The 23,045-nt window shown below is 37.6% G+C and overlaps 3 protein-coding genes across 5 annotated transcripts; all 3 read right to left on the reverse strand.

Moving 5' to 3' along the window:
• Positions 1–1,171: 1,171 nt before the first annotated feature.
• On the reverse strand, positions 1,172–10,302 carry kif25 (kinesin family member 25). The gene is made up of 15 exons (XM_055185622.2): positions 10,117–10,302; positions 8,868–8,933; positions 8,417–8,536; positions 8,185–8,323; positions 6,640–6,743; positions 6,096–6,181; positions 5,884–5,923; positions 5,089–5,156; positions 4,929–5,003; positions 3,335–3,478; positions 3,049–3,225; positions 2,660–2,814; positions 2,051–2,275; positions 1,786–1,941; positions 1,172–1,489 (listed from the first exon to the last, which is right to left on the reverse strand). Exons 1-15 carry the CDS (start codon positions 10,183–10,185, stop codon positions 1,338–1,340), a joined length of 1,776 nt encoding a protein of 591 aa, XP_055041597.2. The 5' UTR covers positions 10,186–10,302; the 3' UTR covers positions 1,172–1,337.
• A 469-nt stretch (positions 10,303–10,771) lies between these two features.
• On the reverse strand, positions 10,772–14,951 carry acat2 (acetyl-CoA acetyltransferase 2). The gene is made up of 9 exons (XM_055185620.2): positions 14,782–14,951; positions 13,947–14,081; positions 13,640–13,821; positions 13,430–13,547; positions 13,195–13,338; positions 12,986–13,108; positions 12,613–12,767; positions 11,952–12,062; positions 10,772–11,474 (listed from the first exon to the last, which is right to left on the reverse strand). The coding sequence occupies exons 1-9, from the start codon at positions 14,828–14,830 to the stop codon at positions 11,304–11,306; spliced, it is 1,188 nt and encodes a 395-aa protein (XP_055041595.2). The 5' UTR covers positions 14,831–14,951; the 3' UTR covers positions 10,772–11,303.
• Positions 14,952–15,268: 317 nt separating this feature from the next.
• On the reverse strand, positions 15,269–22,705 carry wtap (WT1 associated protein). 3 transcript variants are annotated; one of them, XM_055185618.2, is made up of 8 exons: positions 22,496–22,705; positions 21,730–21,767; positions 21,579–21,634; positions 21,431–21,489; positions 21,175–21,302; positions 18,686–18,864; positions 16,565–16,719; positions 15,269–16,470 (listed from the first exon to the last, which is right to left on the reverse strand). In XM_055185618.2, exons 2-8 carry the CDS (start codon positions 21,757–21,759, stop codon positions 15,806–15,808), a joined length of 1,272 nt encoding a protein of 423 aa, XP_055041593.2. In that variant the 5' UTR covers positions 21,760–21,767; positions 22,496–22,705; the 3' UTR covers positions 15,269–15,805. The 3 variants fall into 3 exon arrangements, with proteins under 3 accessions (XP_055041593.2, XP_055041594.2, XP_055041592.2); XM_055185619.2 differs by lacking the exon at positions 22,496–22,705 and adding an exon at positions 22,322–22,418; XM_055185617.2 differs by lacking the exon at positions 22,496–22,705 and adding an exon at positions 22,259–22,281.
• Between the last annotated feature and the right edge of the window lie 340 nt (positions 22,706–23,045).

A 23,045-nucleotide genomic window follows, 5' to 3' on the forward strand; every position in this document is an offset into this window, starting at 1 on the left:
TAAACACTTAATTCAAGAACATTTTTCTTATTCCATTGGCAGATTTTTTTGCTCGATTTTCAAATTCGCTTAAATTTTATATATTTTTTCTAAAAACTAGACTTATTTTCCTAGGTAATTTTTCTCATCAAGAAACTAAATATCTTAATTTAAGAATGTTTCGATATTTTTACTAAACAAGACAAAAATACTAAGTAAGAAAGTCATTTTTGCAGTGTGTGCAATAAAATAAGCACTTGTTTTACTGTATACGTTGGAAAGTTTATAATTTGGTTGTATGTTTCTTTACAATGACAATAAAAGATTAATTGAATTGAACTAATGCTTACAAATACGACCTTATTGTAAAGTGTTACCACATATAATCATATTTAAAAATGGCATGAAAATATGAACTATATAGCTCATCACTTTAAATTTATTTAAGTATATTTTTAATATGCATAAATTCAAACATGGTCAGGTTAGATAATACTTAAAAACATACATTTTGCATAATGCTCCAGCACTAAATTATGAACAGTGGCATACATAATCTTATGAAGTGTTGAAATCAGAGTAAATGTAAACATATGTGAAACATCCCCAAAGTGCATTAAAGAACATTAAAGAAAAATGTAAGTAAAAAAAAGATGACACCAGTCCTGTTTTTTTTTAAATGGCTAAATCACTAATATCAAAAAGCATATAAGCCACTACGAAATCAACTATTGTTGTTTATAACATATGTAACAAGTCTTATCCATCAGTTTAGGTAAAGAATCACGTACACTGCAAAAAATGACCTTCAAGAAAAATTTTACCTAGTATTCTTGTCTTGCTTTCAGTAAAAATATCTATAAATTCCCAAATTAAGATGTATCTTCCTGATGAGCAAAACGACCCAAGAAAATAAGTCTAGTTTTCAGACCAAAAATGTCAAATTTAAGTGATTTTGTGCATAAAACAAACAAAAAATCCGAATTTTTCTTGAATTTATTGTTTAAGAAAAATGTTCAAGACTTTTTTGCTTACCCCACTGGCAGATTGTTTTTGCTTGTTTTATATGCACAAAATCACCCAAACTTGACATTTTCTGTCCAAAAACTTATCTTCTTGGGTCATCTTAATTTAAGAATTTTTTGACACTTTCACTGAAAACAAGACAAAAATACCAAAAATAATCTTTTCTTGAAAATTATTCCTTGCAGTGTATGTGCATAGATTTCACTATATTACAAATAACTGCAACATGACTCAAGCACCCTATTAACATAATTTTATGATCAAAATGCATAAGTATTCTCCTCCATGGCCTTTTGCATCAAATACATCTGGCTGTTGGTTACTTCTCCAGGTTACTTTATCTTCAAAGCTGTGTTCTTTCTGCGTGGTGGTTCTCTCTGGACCTGTCTGGCCCTGGCACCAAACCCCAGACACTGAAGAGACTCTGTGAGAAAGCGTTGATCGGGGGATACACACAACATTATCAGGAGTTTAGCATCCCCTCCTGTGGCACAAAAAAAAAAAAAGAGGTAGGATGATTGATCTGGTAAGGTCTGGAGTGGAGACACGATACCGGTTTTGAATAGTAGCCCTTTTTTATATGTGTTATGGATATCACATAATTTGAGCAGCACTGATATAGGTGGAAAAATGCAATGCTTACTATGCTTAATTATATTCAGATATATGCATTTGGCATACCCTTTAATCCTAAACAACTTACTGTACAGTGCATTCAAGTTATACATTTTATCTGTATTAGCCATAGAATCTGACAAAATAAATAAGGTAAACTTATACCTATGGCGTCCTGCAGCAGATGTGTTAATTTGCTGTTGCGATAAGGCACGTGGGGTCGCTGTTCGGCTAAAGCTCCCAAAACATCAGACAAAGCCGACAGACTGCGATTTATACAGGAGCTCTCCCATAGAGCTGCACCACTCACACCTGACATCCCTAAACAAGGGGTTGTATGGAGAAAATACTGATTTGATTATCTATACATCCCGATAACTGAATTATTGATTTATTGTATTGTAATTTACATTGCATTCTTCAGACTCACCCACGCACTCACTCCCGGCCAGGTCTACCAACTGAAGCTTGGTCTTGAGGGGAGTCTGCGTGATGCTGGGCCGTGGAGATGGGCACGGAGACTGACAAGGCGAGTGGCGGGGCGAGGAGGCAGGGCTTGATGTAAAAGAGGAGGCGGCCCTGCGGCAGCGCGGGCTCCACCATTCCTTCTGAGACAGCCTTCGGATGTCCTGCCTTGCACTCTGTAGTCTGCGCGCTGCACATATGTCAGACAAAGTCCAGAATATAAGAATTCAATTGTTTTTGCCTAACAACAAGTATTATGGTACAGACATAAATCTGTTTTATGGTGGCTTTATAAGTGCTACTGTGTGAGAAACCTTTGGAGTGAGGATTAAGCTCTCTTTTTAGAGTAGCAAGAACACACACACACACGTGTGTGTGTATGTGAAGATAACTAATCCAGTGGAAATAGGTGAAAATTGAGTTGAGCAAAAATGACCGTTTGAGTGTGTGCGCCTTTAGATAATACACTTAAAGTCTCACTTAACTGTGTATGTGTGTGTCAGATAGTAAGATAATAAGTGAGACTTAAAAAAGTTTTGCAGTATGTTAGCTTCTATCAGAAGATCTTTCATACCCAGTGTCAGTGCATCGGGGCTTTTGGAGGTGACGGTGAGAGTGACGATGAAATGAGATCTGGAAGAGTCTCTGTGCACCAGGGTGGGACTGTGAGCTCTTAGTTTTAACACAGAGTTGATCAGCCGCATAACCTCTGCTGAACTCCGTACCTGCCTGATCCACAAAAACACATGATAGTCATGTGCGCTTATTGAGATCCATCAATGCTCAAAGTACAGTAGAGAAGCAGACAAACAAATAGATGACTGCAGATGAATCATAAACAGGATAAATGTAAGCTACAGTACATACACATATAAATGTCTTTATTTACCCCTCAAAGACATAAACAAGCCAGATACTCTTTGAATGTTATATTTAAACATAGAAGTGTAAGCTGTCACTCACTCGTATATTAAACAGGGCACTTCACTTGTGCCTGTGCTGGTGGTGATAACCTCTCTCTTTACTCCAACTGCAGCTCCATCTTCATCTCTGGCCAGCAGATCCAGAACCTCATTATTATAGACCTCCACCACAGACATCTCCACTGTATGAATGTCTGAAGGCTTCTCGGAGATCAGCCTGAAACATCCACCAAAACAGACAGACAGACAGACAGTCTACAGGCTGAATATTAAATTCTGTGTGTGATATTGTTGCTAACTTTAGTTGAGAGGTGATGTGAGTTTACTTGAAGAGTTCATTGGCTGCTTTTGGAACGATGCCCTGTTGAGAGTCCTTCACTGCTGCTGTTAGGCCCTCAGACTGAGAGCCGATCATTGTATGTGTCTTCCCACTGCCTGTCTGTCCGTATGCCATGATGCATACAATAAACCTGCCCGTGAGAAAGACATGCCCCATACAATCTCCTTAATATCTCAGTTATTTCTCCTAGACATCAATGAGATTAAATGGAGAGCAAATAGAAACTTTTTGTCTTTGAGTCTCAGATATTTCTATTGAGAAAAAGACCCACAAATATCTCAATTACAGATTCAGAATGAGGTCTCAGCAATGTCACAAACTGACATTAGCCATAAAAGAGAAACATCTGAACAACAGAATTTTCTTTTTGATGAAATTTATAGTTGGTTTGGTTATAAACATTCCTCAAAGTATCCTCCTTTGTGTTCATAAGAACAAAGAAATTCATACAGGTTTGTAACAACATGAGGGTGAGTTATGACAGAATTTTCATTTTTAGTTGAACTTTCCCTTTAATTAAAGGAAAACACCACCGTTTTTTAATGTTTTGCTATGTTCTTGCCTCAACTTGGACAAATGAATACATACCTGTCTTTTTTCGATGCGTGCACTTAATCTTTGTACAGCACGTTGTGAATGTGTTAGCATTTAACCTACCCCCATTCATTGCTTAGGATCCAAACGAGGATGAATTTGGAGGCCACCAAACAATTTCATGTTTCCCTATTTAAAGACTGTTACATGAGTGGTTGCACAAGTAGGTATGGTTGCACAAAATAAAATGTGGCGATTTTTTGGGTGGATAAAAAATGAGAACTATATTGCATAGCGGAAGAGCACTTCGTTTGGAGCATTCTCAGCGCTACTCCCCCTCTTGCTCAAACTTCCGTCAATATTACTGCGCACGAGGTCGAAGTGGTGCAAACTAAGTGCTCCTCCGCCATACAATACAGCTCTCATTTCTATCCGCCCAAAAAAATCACCACGTTTTATTCTGTGTCACCAAACCCACCCGTGCAACCACTCATGTAACAGTCCCTAAACAGGAAAAACATGGAAGTGTTTGGTGGTTTCAAAATTCATTGCTGTTTGGATCCTAAGGAATGAATGGGGCTAGGCTAAATAAAACATTTATCATGCGCTGTACAAAGATTAAGTGCATGCATTGAATAAAAGGTTCATTCGTCTGAGGTAAGAACGTAGTAAAATATTGAAAAACTGTGGTGTTTTCCTTTAAACTGAGGACTAAAAAACTTGACACTACTACTACAGCAGCCATTCTGAACAGTTTTTAGGATCAGATTCATTGATTTATTTTTCCCTACAGATGCATTGCCAGCATAACCTGAATCCCCCGGCTCTTATTTTTCTGATAAAAAGTTGGAAAAAATCAGAAACGATAATAAAGGTGCACAGAGCCTGAAAAACAGCAGGTAGTGTGCACTGTGGTTCATAATTCCTACAGTGGTTGTGGAAGAGAAATAGAGATGTTGGATTCGGACAGGATTCAAGTCAAAAGCACATCTGTAAAGCACAAATACACCCAACCTGCCTGTTGATTTGTTGAACAGAATACTCACCCATCAAGCAGAGACGTTACAAGGGGTTTCACTTCTTCAAACACTCTCTCCTGGTCATCATCTGGACCATGAACTCTGTAATCCAAATCATATTAGATACTTTACATCAGCCACCTACAGTAGTTGTTTCAAACAGAAATTAAGTGCAGTATCCAAATACCTTTCAAACTCAAAGATTTTGTTCATTACTGGACTTGGGGTTTTGGTGCAGTTCACAAGAACAGAATCCTGTAAAACAGAGAGGATTAATCCATAAGTAAAGATGCTGGGTTTAATACTAGGCATGTTGATGGTGGCCATTACAATTTTATAGATCCCATTAGGGGTGGGCGATATGACCAAAATCTTTAATCTCGTTTTTTTCTTTTCTTTTCTACCTTTCATTATAATATATATGTATGTATATATGTATATATGTATATGTATATATATGGTTAACATGAGTGACAGATAGGAGCAAAATTAGGTAACTTCTCCTTTAAGACAAAAGTCCAAAAGTCCAGATCCAAAATATTGTTACACATGCATTTTCTCTTTTAGCTGTTTCTTTTAAGCCCTAAATGGTCGTGTTCGAGGATACTTGCAAAGGTGGGAATTTTGACGCATATGTGTATTTAAGTGTATTTAAGTATTTAAGCCAATAAAGTGACAAAAATGCTTACGAGCTTAATAAGCAGTGTATGCGTGACTTGCGCGCTCCTCTCACACAGAAACAGTGCGCGCATCTAGCACTGTTGTTTGTGTTTCAATGGCTTAAAATCACTTGTTTTAAAATTGCGGTGCTTAAATACGTGTACAAACAGTACGTTTTCGTGACCACGCGCACAGCAACGTGACGTGGGCGTGTAACATCGATAGAAACGATAGTCCAAAATCTCTACCTGTTGACAAATTTTACCGGTTTATTGCCCACCCCTAGTTCCATATGAAGATAAAAAATAATCAACTCACTCACATCATTGATGGCCTGGACCACTGCTTCAGATGAAGAGGCTCTTAAAAGAAAAATACGATGTTGAATGGCATTCCTGAATGTTGCTTTAAACACTGCTTTATAAACCTAAATCCTAAAAGAAGTTATGTTTGTTTTAATATAAAAAGATTTCATAAGATGCAATATGCATGCATTTTATCGCCTTTCAGGCAAAATGTTTTAAAATGCTCTACCCATTGTTTGTGGGAGATCCTGGGCTGTGATCAAAAGGTAGAATTGGGCGGATCCTGCAGTGAACTCTTATATTACCCCTCAACTCCTACAAGAGAAAGAGAAAAATTTACAATGAAACAAATACATTTATTTAATAAACATTCTGTGGTTTGCAGATTATGTAGTAACATTAAAGGGATAGTTCACCCAAAAATGAAAATTCTGTAATCAGTGGTTCACAGGGGAACCATTTTAAGTTCCACATAGCACCTCTGTAGCACCTGTGTAGAACTATAAGTGCTGCTGTAGTGGTGCAATATCACCTCGTATGGTCCTTAATATGTGCTATATAGGAGCTATATATCACTAGAAATGGTTCTGATAACAAGCTTTTGGTGCTATTTAGCACCATTTATTTTTTATAGAGTTCCATAGTAGTCTTTGCTTTATCAGTGCGAAAGTCATGGGTTCAATCCCAGGGAACACACCTACTGATAAATGTAATGTATACCTTGAATGCACTGTAAGGAAAAAGCATCTGCCAAATGCATAATGCATACTTACAACTAAGGTGTTGTGGAGCATTCGTCTCCTCGCTCTCTCCTCTCCACACCTCTGCTGCTCCTGCTGTAAAGAGTGCTCAAGTGCAGCTACCTGAGCCTGCAGGTCTATACAAAAATATCATCACAAATGTGCATTAACATGTTTTAGTTAAAAAAACAGTGCATGATCAATCTAAGAGTGATTTGGACCAATTAGATATAAAAGTTGTATTTAAAAGCATCAGGAGAGATACCGTTTGCTATCTCAAATGGGATGCTCACTTTGCGCTAACAGATAAGGCAAATGAATGGCCTTTATTTAGTCACTTATCTCTTCATGGGACTTTGCAGCTGGACAGTTTAGGCTAGCTTGAAAATACAATGATGAATTGGCAAACACAATGTTTTTGGGAAATTATTGATTTAGTATAAATCATGAACATCATCAACTAGCATGGAAACAAGACACAAATAATATATATTTTATGTGCCTGTGGTAATAATGTAGGCCTTCATACATCCAACTAACATGTCCGGTTATAATCCCACAATAAAATATCTATATACCTCATTCTAATACTGTAAATAAATTTTGATTTTAATTTGTATCAGCCTATTTTTGTAAAAAATTGGTATCCTCCAAATATGTCCAAATTGCTGCACCCCCAATGTCAGAAAAAAAATGGCCCCTAACTGTCACTGGTGCAACATCCTTTAAATTTTTCCTAATATGTACCATTTAGCTACAGATGTGTATACATTTGGTACCAATATGCATATCTGAGGTACTATTATGAACTCTTTAGGTACAAAAGGCTACTGCCCCAGGGCGATTTTTTTACTGTAGTAGGAAAAATAATCACCTGTTCAATACAACCATGTCAACTTAAAGATGCTATAACTTATATTGAGAGATAATGGGGAAGGGATTTGTTTTGCAGTTACAACTGTATAAATGACAAGGGATAAGATCCCCAGACCCTATGGGAGGCTTGTAACCATGGCGTGCAGATGACGCACAAGGCACATGACCTTACTGTCCCTGCTGACTCCAGCTTTTCCTACAGGAGACGTTGGGAGGGAGTGGGATCTGTGGATTATCTCTAAATACAACATCACATAACTACAGTCACAACATGCTTTGTTTTGTGATACAGCAAAGGGAGATGAGACAGATGGTAAAGAATAAAGAGAATGAAAGAGCATGAGATGGAAGATTAAATAGGAGAGAAGGTGAGTGAACATGAAGCAGAGACGTAAGGAACAGAGAAGACATGGGTTCATAATCCAGGATATTACATTATTTTACCATATGTTGGCAGTCCTAGGTCTCATTCACTAAGTGTGCATATACAGTTTTATAGAAATCACACTAATTTAACATCCACCAACAAAATTCATGAAATTAAGTTTACAATTTTAAGCATAATCTTTAATATGAAATTTTGTAAGGAATACCCATGAGCCTGTGCCACTTCTAAGTGAATACAGTAACTGGCAATTATTAGTAAATGAGATCATTAGTGTATCTGCATAAGGATACAATATCTATACATATAATACTCACTCTTAATATCACTTTGGTGATTCTGAATACTATTTTTAGCAGTGCCCACACATTCCAACAGCTGTCTGCTTTGATCCTCCAGTTCTTTGGCAAACCCCATGAAGATTGTAAAGACATCCTTCAAGTCTTCTTTTAGCACCTGAGAGAACCAGACAATATTTTGACATTCATTCTGTGATAATGATGGAGGGACAAATAATAATACATAGAAAGATTTGGTTTATGCCATCACCTGAACTTCAGACAGAAGTTTGGAGAGAGCGATGTGTGTAGACTTTTGCACTTTCCACTGCTGCTTCTGTCTTTGGAAATGGATGTTCTCATTTCTCTCATGGCGAAGTTTGCCCAAACACTAAATAATAAGGGACATAAATAAATTTAGAAAAGGCTATTTTTAAATAATATATAATTATCATTTATTGAGGTGATGATATTGGATGTAAATGGCATGATACTATGATATGATGTTACTATTTGTTAATGAAAGCCAGTCAGTTTTCAAATGGTCTATTGTTAGGAAAATAATCAGGTGAGGAAATGAGGTGAAACTGGCAAGCACCTGTCGTCTGTCTGCAAGCCACTTATCATGTAGTAAAACCATCTGTCGGGTCAAACCTCCAATGCTGACCTGCATTAGTCTAGTGACATGGATTTTATACTAAATTTGCTATATCAGTCCATACCTCAGTGAGTCTCAGATGAAGAAGAGCATTTTCTGTTTTCAACTCCAAAATGCGCTCCTCTTTACTCTAAACATTAGAGAATTGTAACACAATTGTTAGCATTTACTATATTATTACAGAATATTATGCATTAACAAAGTGTAGTAATACTATAATATACAGTCTTTTTATATGGGAAGAGAGATATAATACATTAAAGTGAACTTCAGCTGGTCACTATCAATTATAGCTTTAATATTATCTGCAGCTATATTTGGGAATATAATATAATCATCATCATTAGACTCTATAAATGTATTATTTTATGATGCAATGTCCAAAAATGCTGTCTTGTTTACATAGTCAGATCGCCCCTTACAAAAACTTATGATGACATTATCATGTTCATGACATTACCATGTAGGGATGATATAATTCTTGTACTTAGGGAACATTGTAATGACCTACAATGTTACTGAATAATTACCAGTTTTATAATACATTATAGCAGAGGTCTTCAACCTTTATCAGGCCAATAACGGATAAAGAGGAGGACTATGGGACCCAACCCAGGGTACTATACATGTATCAAATTAAGACTGGATTTATAAACTATGTTATGATGTGTACGTTTCAAAGATATTTAAATAATAATTTTTGATATACACATTCTGTTAACATACTACATACAGTAACACATAATTTACTGAATAGATTGGGAACCTTCATCTTATCAAGTTTTTTTATCATTTAATCCAATTTTTATTATTAGCCTTTTAATGAATTTGTTGCATAATTTTATTGATAGCCTATGATATTTTGAATTCAAACAATATTTGGAGGACCCCTAGACACCCAATGGGCCCTGGACCCTCTGTTGAAGACCCGTGCATTATAGGCAAAACACATAATATTAATATAATATAATATAATTGCTAATAATATTACTGATGATGATGCACAACCTAAAATCATAACATTCTTACGATTAAAGACATAATGCAACAATAATATAACAACATAAATCAAATCCAGAGTAGGCCTATATAGACAACAAGGTAAAAAGACATTCTCTCCCTTATCAGTAAACTGCTTTGGTAAACTGTAGTAGTAGACACTTAACATTAAAGTATACAGAGCTTGCCAGTTCATTATTGTTTACAATTGTAGGTCCATACATTAACACAGTGTAATAACTATACTACACACTTTAGATCACTCGCTGTTTAAAACTCAGGTAATAAATACTGTGTTATTAAAACAAACTCACCCGTAGTTTATGCTCTAACAGATGGACTTGATGCGCAAATATCTGGTCTCGATTGATAAAGTGCGGCATTTTGAACACTAAATGAATGAAAGCATTTATACTGTAGTGATGGACAGTTGAAGCTCGTGTGATTTTTCATTATAGACAACTGTAATCCGATTACCTTCCTGAGCACACACTTCCTATTGGACGGTTCTGAACTATATTTACCATCCCTTAAGCATAATTATATTGGATTTAATGTTTAAAATGGGAATTGTATTGGTGAAATGTTATTTGGAGAATGGTAACCGATCAAATTTAAATTTAACCATAAATCCTAGTTTTGAATGATAAACAGCTACTGGTATTTGTAATGTAAAATATTTGTATACATTCCCACGTACATCAAAAAGTACTACACTTTAATATTTATACTATACTTTAAGTAGGGTTAAAGTATAGTATACTACGATATTTTTTGTGTTTGTTTATAATGTATAGAATATGTATTGTTTGATTGTTATTTAAAATTGCATGTTTTATTAATGCTTTTGCAATACTTTGATACTTCACAGGCCAATGATGATGGGACGATTGTAAATAATGTAAGATTTGTCGCCCTCTACTGACTTTATTTTCAACTGTTTATGATACATACAACACAGTTAAATGGTGATCTTCATTAAAATCTTTATTGAGCATGAATACAGTACGGGTTATATATGTAAACAGCTTTCCCCCTGAGTATAACTCAATAATTAAAGCATTAAAGTACACTATTTATAGTAAGGCGGTCTATTGGAAGCACAGGATAGGGGCTGCTTAAGACTTTTGGCACGTTTGACATTTCCTAAGGCAGTTTTCTATTGCACAGTATAGACGGGGTCTACTTTTAATGCTGGGTTCAATTTTCACTCATTCACTTAATTCAAAAGACTTATGGATTAATACACAACACTAATGTTTATTCACTACACTTTACAATCTAATCTGATTCACATCACATAGTATAGTATGTAATACATTGACCTGCACAGTTTAATCTCAATAAAAGCTCTTCTGTACCGGTAGGATTAGTTCAGCAGCCATAGGCGATTAATACAAGGAAAAGGAATGTCTTCAAAGCTGGTTGACTTTCATGAACCATGCAAAAAATTGCAGTAGGTCATGTTGGTGTATAGTCAAAGGTCTGAGCTACTCTGTCTTTACTCTCTTTCTACACACATGGCAATCCCCATTCCACCACCTATACACAGGGATGCAACCCCTTTCTTCCCCCCGGTCCTCTGAAGTGAATGCAGCAGGGTCACCAACACTCTACAGCCGGACATGCCAAGAGGATGTCCAAGAGAAATAGCTCCTCCACACACATTAACCTGTAGGAAATGACAAAGTATGAAAGTATGCAAAAAAATATCTCAATACATCTCAGGCCAATGTCCATTTCAATTATAAATCATAAAAGACTTGCTGAATAATTAAAGCTGTTTGTTCATTTAACAATATTTATTATTTCAAAATACTTGTTTCATCACATAATCACCTGATTATGTGCATTTGATGGCATGGAGGACTGTCATGTTCATGTTAATATCCAATTGATCAAAATTCAATTGCTTTTAATCTGAAATACTATATCAATGCCAATCCCCTATTGCCTTTAGTGATTCAGTGACTTAAAACTAAAACTAGCATGAGAAAGCAAAGGTAAATAAAGAGTCAGGGGCTATGATATTAATCTCTAGTTACTGTGGTGCAGATATTATCGGGTAACATCAGTTTGTGTAAATATGAAGCTGTATGAAGGTGCATGGGGCAAAGTATGTATAACGTTGAGGAATCAACAAACAGACCTTATCGCGGTTTAGACCGAGCTCCTGTACCACTGCAATAGACTGAGCAGCAAAAGCTTCATTTATCTCAAACAGATCCACTTCATCCAGCTTCCATCCTGCTTTCTCAATCTGGTTAGATGTATGAAGAGAAACCAGAAACAATCAGTGCTAGTTAAACTCAAAGTAGCATGAAATCCTGCAATGACACTTAAAGGGGACATATCGTAAAAATCTGACTTTTTCCATGTTTAAGTGCTATAATTGGGTCCCCAGTGCTTCGGTCAACCTAAAAAATGTGATAAAGATCAACCCAGTAACTTAGTTCTGGTAAACCATTCTCTGCAAGCATGTGAATAAACAGGTCATTGAAATTTAGCTCCCCTTGTGATGTCAGAAGGGGATAATACAGCCCCTTAATCTGCACTATCCAACCACGCCACTGCCATTTAGTGCAGAGATCAACTCATTTGAATTTTAAAGGACACTTTAAGGATTTTAAAGTTTACCTAAAACTGTACATTTTTGCTTACACCTACAAAATGGCAATTTTAACATGCTATAGTAAATTATCTATATGGTATTTTGAGCTAAAACTTCACATACGTACTCTGGGGACACCAAAGATTTATTTTACATCTTAAAAAAGTCCCGTGAAATGTCCCCTTGTACAGACACTTACAGCTTTCCTAATAGCAGAAATTGGCCCTGTGCCCATGACTGAGGGGTCAAGGCCAACCTGAGCCCAGGATGTGATCCGTGCCATTGGTTTTAAGCCCCGCCTCTGAGCCTCTGATTGGCTCATGAGAACAGTAGCTGCGGCTCCATCATTTATCCCTATTAAACAAAACCAATAACATTATGGGACATACACAAGTATCTTGCCTACATTAAATGAATGAGTGTAATACACAGAAGAAACAGTATTGCAAAACAACAGCACTTCTATAAACAAGTTTTTTAGCATTTCTAAATTACTATATACAGAGTTAAATTTAGTGAAAAAGCCTGTTTAAGATATGTCATTACTTTGTATCAAGGATGCATGCATTTACCTGATGCATTGGCAGGTGTTACTGTACCAGAACCGTCCTTTATAAAATAGGGCTTTAGCTTAGACATAGCATCAATATTACTTCCATGCCGAGGAAACTCATCGACTTTCACTTCAACTGGACCTGAAACAAAAAAGACCACCTGTCTCCACCATATAAGGTATTTATATACTCGAAAACTAGAAAAATAAACACAAAAACCCTCTCGCCTTTCCTAGAGGGAACAACGACCGGCACGATCTCCTGGTCAAAATGTCCGGCCTTCTGTGCTGCTTCGGTCCTGTTCTGTGATGTCACAGCAAACTGGTCCTGCGCTTCACGGGACACACCCCACTGCTTGGCCACATTTTCGGCTAAAACACAAAAACAAAAGAGCAAACAAAACTACAACAATTACCCTATTATTAGAGGATACACTAAAAGTATGCAGATTTAAGAGATTACCTGTGATGCCCATGTGGTAATTGTGAAACGCATCTGTGAGTCCATCAACCAATATAGAATCCTGCAGAGCAGCATCTCCCATCTTCACCCCTGACCTCATATGCAGTATGTGAGGAGCCTGTTGGGAAAAATTGCTGCATTCTTATCCCTAGACACCTAAATTACCTATTACAAAAATATTCCATAATATATTAGCATCAGGCATCTTACCCGACTCATGTTCTCCATGCCTCCTGCTACTACTATTGTGGATTCTCCTGTCATGATAGACTGAGCTCCAAGACAGACAGACTTCAGGCCAGATCCACACACCATCTGACAGCTCCACGCCGGCACGGAATATGGAATACCAGCTCCAACGCTTGCCTGTCGGGCAGGGTTCTGTCCATGACCTCAATAGTGTACAAACAAAAGAAGTGAACACAATGGAAAGCGACTGGACTTGCTGCCTTATATTTCATTGTCTTGCAAAGTTGCGAATATTGCTTTTAAAGAGTTGTATGCTGTTGAACATGACCTGCAGTGAGAACATGTCCCATGATGACCTCTGAGACCTCTTCTGGCTTTAAATTCGCCCTCTTTAGTACATCTTTAATGACTACTGTCCCAAGATCATGGAGGGGTACACTACTAAGAACTCCATTGAAAGACCCTGTGAATAACAGAAGCAAATATTGCTATCTATACGTCTTCTTTCATGATGAAAATAATTAATAGTATTCAAAAGTGGAAAACAGACACAATCAGATGGCAAAGCAAACACTGCATTGCAGTATAAATATATAAATTATATTTTATTTTATTAATTAAAATAATTATATTTTATTTAATCTTATTTTTAAATGTAATATTAATATTTTATTTCCACGCATGAATTTCAAATTATTGATAATAACATGTATTTATTTATTAATAATAAAAAGATAAATATTCATACATTCATAGATAAGATTTGACTGAATGGCCAATCACAACATTTCTCAGGTCATGGCGCAACGATAAATAAACCAATAAGAGGAAGGGAACACCGGGGAGAACGCCAGGCAACCAATCAGAGCAGATCTCCCCTCATCACAGTACAAGTCTATCGGGTCGTGTCCGTACCTACAGTCTAGCATTGGCAAATACAAATAAAACTACACCTGTTTAGACGACAAAAACCTACATATTGAATGAAGACGTGCTTGATTTTGTCAACTTTATCGCGCATGGTATTTGGTTAATATAATAAATGTATTATTAAAGAAGTAATTTAGTCTAATCTGTCAACTATGCTGCAGAATAATACGACAAACCGAACCGGAAGGTGATTCGAATAGAAAACAGAATAATGATACGAAACATTATATTACCTATAGGAGTCCTTGCGGCAGAAACAATAACAATGGTATCGGTGTTCATCCTTGCTGTAAAACTGGTTTTCTCTGCAGGTTCCTTGTTATGTCCGGTGGGCTGGATATATATGTGCTGGTTGCTCCGCGAAGCTTCCTACGTCATGCTGCCTCATTCATTTGATAATGTAAGCACGGAAGCAAAAAAGCAAGCACGGAAGCATCAGAGATCCAGACACGCACATGTATTAGTTTTATTTAAGAATAGCGCCGACTACTGGTTTGGAAGGCTAACAAACAGGCAACATTTATCAACGTATCCCAATACTTTATTTGCAGAGTACCACTTCTTATCTACATCAAATACAACATGGTTCGCACATGGCTTATATACCAAATATGATTTCAATACTATGTACATGCACAATTAACATACTGAAAGAACAGCTTTTGATAAAGCCACTCATTTTCATTAATTCAAAAGCAGAATATTGAAAGAAAGTTGGTGTCATATTAAAACTCTTTATTGATATTTGGTCAGTACATGAAAAGGATTGAATTTAACTGAATTGAACAAGATACATCTCAAACTACACACAAGTGAAACAAAAATGTTTTCCCGTCATGTAGAGTAACAAAAAAGGCAACATCAGGAAACTAAGGACTCTCCGAACTTGCAGCTTCAAGACTTGACAGAGCATTATGATACAGCACACATAGCTAAAGGATTTCTGCTTCCAGCGAGTGAGCAAATAAACAGTACAGAATCAGTGGTGTTCGTGTTATTTCAACAGACTCTGAAGAGGAAAAATGGTTTAAAAATCACTTATAAAAAATCAGATATACAAACTTATTTTAATGTTGCTTATTTAATAAACGTAATTGGCTTTGAGCATGTTCGCAAATGCACTGAAATGGGTTATGATGGGACGTCGAACAAAAAGATGCATTTGACTGATTCACAAACAAGAACAAACTGGCCTCAAGTGAATTTCTTGTTCGTCGTGAGTTACGTAAAAAACGAAACACTGAAATTGTAAGAATGTTACAAAACAGACCCCGTGGAGGCATTGGAGGTTTTGGTGGCAACCGTTGCTGCACTCGAGTCCAGGCCGTTCTGAGAGCTGTGCCGCATACCCGCAGTCCTACTGCCTTTGGAGACAGCAGCGGCCTCATGGGAGTCAGCATTGGAGTCTGTATCGTTCGAGTGCTGGGTCACTGACGTCTCGCTGCCTGTAGGTGAGTCCACGCTCTCATAGCCTGCGCTTAGCTGAGTCACATACCCTTCTCCGCCCCTCTGGCTTAATGCATCTTCCGAGTGGTGGGAAAGTTTTGATGTACCACCATGGGTGGGGGTGGAAACAGAGGGTGATGGTGGGTAATCTTCATCTGCACTGCTTGCTTCCCTGTACAGACTGGACCCGGATGCACCCCTTTGAGACGAGTTACCATTGGAGGGTCCGTTGGATACTCTTCCGCAGTCTTTCCCCACAGCTGAACTAGAGGTGTTTGCTGCTTCACTTTGAAGAGAAGGTTCAGAGGCGGCCGAAGGGGAAGGTTTGCTTGGACCAGCTCCGCTAGAAGTTCCCTGGGTCTGGGACATCTGAGACAACTGCTGTCTGGATTCCTTCAGCTGCTGCTGAAGTACCAAGATAGTGCTCTGCATGCCTTCCACCTCCTCATCCAGCTGAATAATGAAGTCATTCAGTTCTGGACCGTGCACAGGTAAAAAAGTAAGTGAGATGAGGTAATTTTTCTAAGCACTTGAAGCAGATGAAACCATGAAAAAAAGACTTTAGCTTACCATCTTGGCTGCTCTTGAGCTCCTCGCTGTATTTCTTCTGCAAGGCGAGCTCAGCCTCCAGCTGGGCGATGCGCCCCTGAGACAGCTGTCTGCCCAACTCCTGATTCTCCTGGATCAGCATGCGACACTTCGCCATCAGCTTCTTACCAGTCTGGCTGCAAGGGAAACAAGTCTAACATCACATCATGAACATGGCCACAGGGTCAACACAAGTGGCCACTGCCCAAAAAAAACATATGCACCGTGAAAAATGTACACAATGGTGTTCAATTGTAAGTTTTGTTGAGAAATGACAACTTAACAGATCCAACAATTCTAGAAAGAGATAGGTGAACAATTACACCAATGTAATACATCTAAAAAAACATCTAGAGTGGCAGTATTTCAATAGACCATTGAGTTGTAAACAAAGATCTAAAAGCAGAAAGGTTAACAGATCTATCTAATAAAAACACACAGTTAACAAATTCCAATACCTACCTTTTTTAAATTAAAGCTTAACTAAAACCATGCATTACACACACAAAAAAAATGCATCACTTGTGGCATTAAAATTAATGCGTCTGCTGCTATACAATTCACAGTAGATGAAATTTTAACTTTAAAGTTTTCCCACAGTGTGCAATTTATACCTGTGATATAACCTATAGTTCAATCTGCATTATAGTGAATTTATTATTTAAATGCACCCCTTTTACAGCACCACTGTAAATTGGACTGAGCCGCTGCAATTCAACATTTAATAGTCACCTGTGCTTCGGTGCCAAATACACTACGAACCTCTTAAAGTGACTTGGAACCGATTCTGAGCAATTACTAAAGAAACATTCATGTTGAAATATTAAAGTGAGGTCAAATGTGGACTATTTACTAGAATAAACTGGCTCTCACTGGTTTCTGTGTTAGTCTAACCCTCAATGCAATGACTGATCTTCCCTTAAGCAGAATTTTTTAAACATTAGCAATGCAAAAAGCTGAAATGGCCCAAACCAAGCAGTTTTCCAAGTTTTATGAAATTAAAGCTCTAAAACTGATTTTAAATGCAACAATTTGTTATAATGAATATCTCTCTAAATATTGAGCAACATACCTGCAAAGGAACTAAATGTGCTTAAGAAAATAAATTCTTAAATTTTTACTGGGTGACTGGACAATTAAAAAGTTGACCGAGGAGTACAAAAACATCATACACAGACATTTAAACAGCTTGAATAGTTTCCTCTGACACACATTGGCATTCACATTGAAAAGAACATTGATGTTTGCATCTGCAGCAGAATAATAGCCAATTTCAATTTCAAATCACTTTGACCACACTGCTGTAAATGCAAGGTGCATTTCCAGAGCAAAAACAAAGTATGATATTACGAACACAAAAAGTAAAAGTTAAGACACTCTACCGTAAGTCGCACCTGTGAGATGAACATATACCAAAGTCTTTGCAGATCAGAAAGTCTGATTTCTCCCCCAAAGTCTTACATCGTAACAAAGACATCGGCCCCCAAAGTCTTATGATTGTGCTTAACTCCTCCCCATTTCATTGCATCAGTCTATACTCCCGCCTCCCTGTGTTACATACTATGTTTAACCAGTCTCAAGGTTTCTATGGAGTTTAAATGGGGGCATATTCCTCTGTAACACATTTAGTAGGGCCATGTCATGTTTTAAATGTTCAATAAGTGATCGTTAAACTACAGTTCAGTCAGCTCCAGAGCCAACGCTGCGCTCAAGTCTTTCATAGGCCGCCTTTTTGTTACAGGAAACTTTCTAATATGAGCTGTCGGGCCGTTTTTCCACGGTGACCACCTCTTCAGGAACAGTCCCGATTCCTTCAGGCTTCTGTACCATAAGGGGTGTGGGGAGAGAGAGAGCTGAAACGAAAGTGTCACCTGACCAAAACTGCTGTGCTTTGTTCTGACTTTACATTATGGTATGTGTAATAGCAGGACAATACAAAAGAAAAATGTCTTTTGAGTTTTGGCTTTAAAGTCTGAGTCTCGTTGCGAGCAAAACATTTCAGTCTTCCCCCACCATTTTCTGCACTCCTGCAGAGGACAAGGTGGGGGGTGAATCAGGAAAGTCTTGACTTTTTGTTTGGAGGGGGGAGTTATTTTAGTTTACCTATCAGGTGTAAATTTCCAGGCACTCAGTTCATTTTGGGCTTGCTCCAGTTTGTCTTTAGTCTGTTCCAGTTCAGCCTTCATTTTGAGGAAAAATAAGTTGATGGCTGGGTCTACCGTGGAGGATCTCAGCTGAGCCGCACTCGGTTGCTGGACTTGCTTCAGGTACTGGATTTGGGTCTGGAGAATAATACAGAGTTTTAGAAACAAGGCACGTCGATATGCTGAACAACCCCTAAACTAAGCTCAGCAAGCAGTGTATTATAAAACAGTATCTGAATTCTTAAATGGGTAGCCTGAAATAACAAACTGACTGAGTACAAGGTTGAAAGATTTGAGTTTTAAATTATGTGGTTTACCACTGATCGAGTTTATAACAAGGGACACAGCTGCATTTAAAGGTGTGATGCTGTGCTCATTCACTATCCTACAGGCATTTGCTTAAAGTCAAGATTAAATTCTGCTTTGTTTCCTTTTGGACGTGTTGAGTGGTACAAGTGTGGCAAAGTACAATATTCTCATTTCGGTGTCCATTAGACCCCATCTGATAGTAATACTGCAGCACAATTTGCATGACCAACATGTGACAATGCATTTGACTGGAAGACAACAGCAGCTTTTAGTTGTTGATATACGACTAAACGTATTTTGTCCTCATTTTAAACATCACGTCGACTGATGTTTGTAGGTTTACCACCGCACTAGACATTATTTTTAACCGAAGGAGATATAAGAGTGTTATATCCAAACATTATTGGCAAGGAAAACCACTTATACTTAGGAGCGGCAACATATAGATGTTTCTTAGGAGGTAATGGTATATAATTTTAAATTAAAAGATGTAGGAGTGTCATCCAAACATTATTGGCAAGGAAATCCACTTATACTTAGGAGCGGCAACATATAGACCATTTCATCAGGCACACGTGCGATGACGCTGGTCCAAACTTTACTTCCGGTCTCAGTTTGTTTAATGGTCTGACTAGTTGCTGAAACTGACCTCTTAAACAAATACCTTGTCGACAATAACAAATGTTTTGGGTTTCTATGTAATCTACGTGTTGTTTATTTTGCTTGTTATATAAATAAACTACTTTACAAGGACTTTGTTGTTATTTATTCTTTGCAGAGTTTACCGGAAGTTACGTGATGACCACGAAAGCCGCATGTTTATGTTGTTAGCGCTGAAACCGTCTATAGGTGTTTCTTAGGAGGTAATGGTATATAATTTTAAATTAAAAGATGTAGGAGTGTTATCCAAACATTATTGGCAAGAAAAGCCTCTTATACTTGGGAGCAGACAGGGATTGAAGTGGTTCTGGGAGGTTTTAGTACATACCACATTTTTTTTCAAATAATAATTATGTGACTTGCATGCATCGGGTGAGCTGAAAATGCGATTAAATGGTTTTTATTGCAGTTTTGCGAAATACAACTTTTCAGAATTGCCTGAAAAACCACCAAGCGAGCGTAAAAACTTTTTTGCGATATATGGGAGTTCTTGGGGAAATATTTCCATTTGCCGTATTTTCCATTTTGCGATATCAATTTGCGCAAACTGGTTATGTATTGTATTTTTTTTTTAAATTTCACATAGAGACAAGAGGACAACTTTGTCAAAACAATCCCAGTTTACAAAAAATCATAAAAAACGACTAAAAAGGCTGTATTATATATGCCAGGCAAGTAGATGGCAATGTCATATGATGGCTTGCAAGTACAATATCGAAGGCGATTTTTCACTGTAATGAAGGCAATTTTGACTGGCTTCTCTGTGAAATTCAGCTCTGTGTGTGTAGTAAACGCCGCTCCATCTGAAAGCAGGTGATGGCGATTTACTACTTATTACCGAACCAGCTTTACAGATGAGACATGCATAAAAATCGCAGGCAATTTTTTGCCCAGCTCTACAGTTTTCACAAATGTAAACTTTTGTAGTTTACACAGAATTGATAACAGTATCAGTATGGTTTTTTCAAACTTGCACCTTAAAAAAAAAACAGTTTTAGAAGTTTGCAAGTTTATTTAACCAAGTTCAAGAGGAGCATGGTCATGTGATCCAACCAATCAGTGCAAAGAGGTGCCTATAAATAGCAGTCCCTCACCTCTGTCCTGTGACAGACTTTTTTGCAGCATCCCTCCTCCACCCCATCACCTCACTCAAATCTAGTTTCATTCATCCCAGTTAAGGGGGGGGGGGGGGGTACTCTGGGTTCGGGCTAAAATTCCAAGCTCGGAGCCCTCTCCTCGGACAGTACGCCAAATATGCTTTCTCTCATTCCCTATCGATTACATGTTAATGCGAACTCGTGAAAGGCCCTAAAACCCTGCTGTTGTGTAATCAACCAGCTAAAACGGGAAAAAAAAGTTTAAGAAAATTAAAAACGGTGTCATGTATAGAACTCCTAAAACAACCGCTTGTTACCCACTTCCTTTTATGATAACTGACCATAAATGCAGTACTTAAAAAAAAAGGAATTTCACACTTACTGTACACTCTTGCATTTCCTGCTCCTTGGTAGCAAGCCTCATAACCAGAATGTTTTCTCGGCGTGCAGACTCCTGCTGTTGCTGCTTCAACTTCTCCTCAGACTCCTTCAACCCCGTCACATCATTGGCTGCAGACATTTCGACATAAAATAGATGCATTACTTACAGACATCCAGTTTTCTTCGCCTAAACACTGAACATTCGTTTCAGCATCTATGTCTATGAATCATTCAGAAGAACCCATATGCATACTTACAATTTAAATCAGCATATTTTGCCTCAAGCATCTGGACGTAAGCTTCGTGCTGCTTCCACCTAAACCCAAAACAAAAAACAAACATTCAGTCAGCAGAGATTCAACAAGCACACCGTCAATGCTTTTGATGAACAGAAACCTTACACACCGAGTACACAGTTCCTCTCGAGTCAGTGTCTTCATGTCTGATTCACTAAGGCGAACCTATAAACACGTGAAATAGAAATACAAATACAGAGACGACAAACTTGAGATTAGTCAGATATGATGATCAAATATGAAGAAGAAAATGAGCTCACCTTCTTCGGTAGAGGTTCTTCATTGGTCATTCTGATCTCTGCAAGACACAGAAATACATTTATATTGACATAACATGGGGAAAATAAGCATTTCATAATACGGCATGGAGTAAATATCTGAAAACTGTGCGCATTTCACGCGCCTACACTGATTGCAAATATAGGCCATTAGTCAAATTACTCGGCCAGTTTGCATTAACTCCAGCGAAGTATTTGTGCATTTTCAAGATGATTATCGTAAACTGTAACAGAAAGGACGAAAACCAGTTGTTTGACTGGCAAAATAAAACTGCTCCTCTAACCGGAAAATGCACAAGCTTTTCACTCAAGCGTAGGATTTATTGTAAACTCCAAAATTATCCATTTTTTAAATGCAACTAACGTTAAGCATCTTATATGCAGCTTCCAAAAATTTAACTTAGCTTATTACTGGACAAAAAAAACGCCGTAATCATAATCACTATAATTACAGAAAACGAGCCCGCCTGCTCTGAGTTGACCTGCTAAACACTCTACGCTGCAAACAAACCTGCGAATCGAATATACCCGTCATTTAAGATGATCATCCCTGATGGAAAGGTATTAAGCTTACATGAAATATAATTCAGTTTCTCCTTAATAAAATACAACAAAAAGAACTGGCGGAATGAAAATGTGCCGGCGCGTTGTTGGAGCAGTTTATCGCTGTCACAAAATGGCGGAGAAGGAAGAGACTCTCCCTCTCCAAGAAGCTGCACTTTACTCCAAATAACCCTCGGACACTTACCAGTCTAATTTCACTTCGACCAGAATGACTCGGATTTCTCTAGATACGAAATGAATTGTTGTCCGGTTATGTTGATTAATATATTTCTCCGGAGAGCTGCGTTTTTATTTAGACGTAGGGAAGTCCGTCCGCCATACCAAGCGTGTGCGATGTTCCGCCGCACAGCATCAGCGCCGAGGGGGAGGAGCACATCACCAACATGAACCACATGTGTGCTTGGCCACATAATAAATAGTTTTAGTGCACAATAGTACATCGCCATTTTTTGAGTCAATTTTAAATTTGTTGTTATTTGGAAATAGTGTTTGTATATATATATAAGGCTTCGTTCGTCATATAGTAAGGCATTTGTCGTTAACTGGTATTGCCAAATCATTTGTACGTTTGTAAATTGTATTGTTAAATATGATAACTAAATGTACAATCAACAAACACAACCATAATTTCGTCCGAAACGAAACAATTTCAATGGCTACTAGCTGACAAGGCCTGAATGACTGGCTGAATTATACCAATTGTCATCATCAATAGGGGTGCACAGATTTTGTGC

Source organism: Misgurnus anguillicaudatus, chromosome 18 (genome assembly GCF_027580225.2).
Source record: "Misgurnus anguillicaudatus chromosome 18, ASM2758022v2, whole genome shotgun sequence".
Taxonomy (NCBI): domain Eukaryota; kingdom Metazoa; phylum Chordata; class Actinopteri; order Cypriniformes; family Cobitidae; genus Misgurnus; species Misgurnus anguillicaudatus.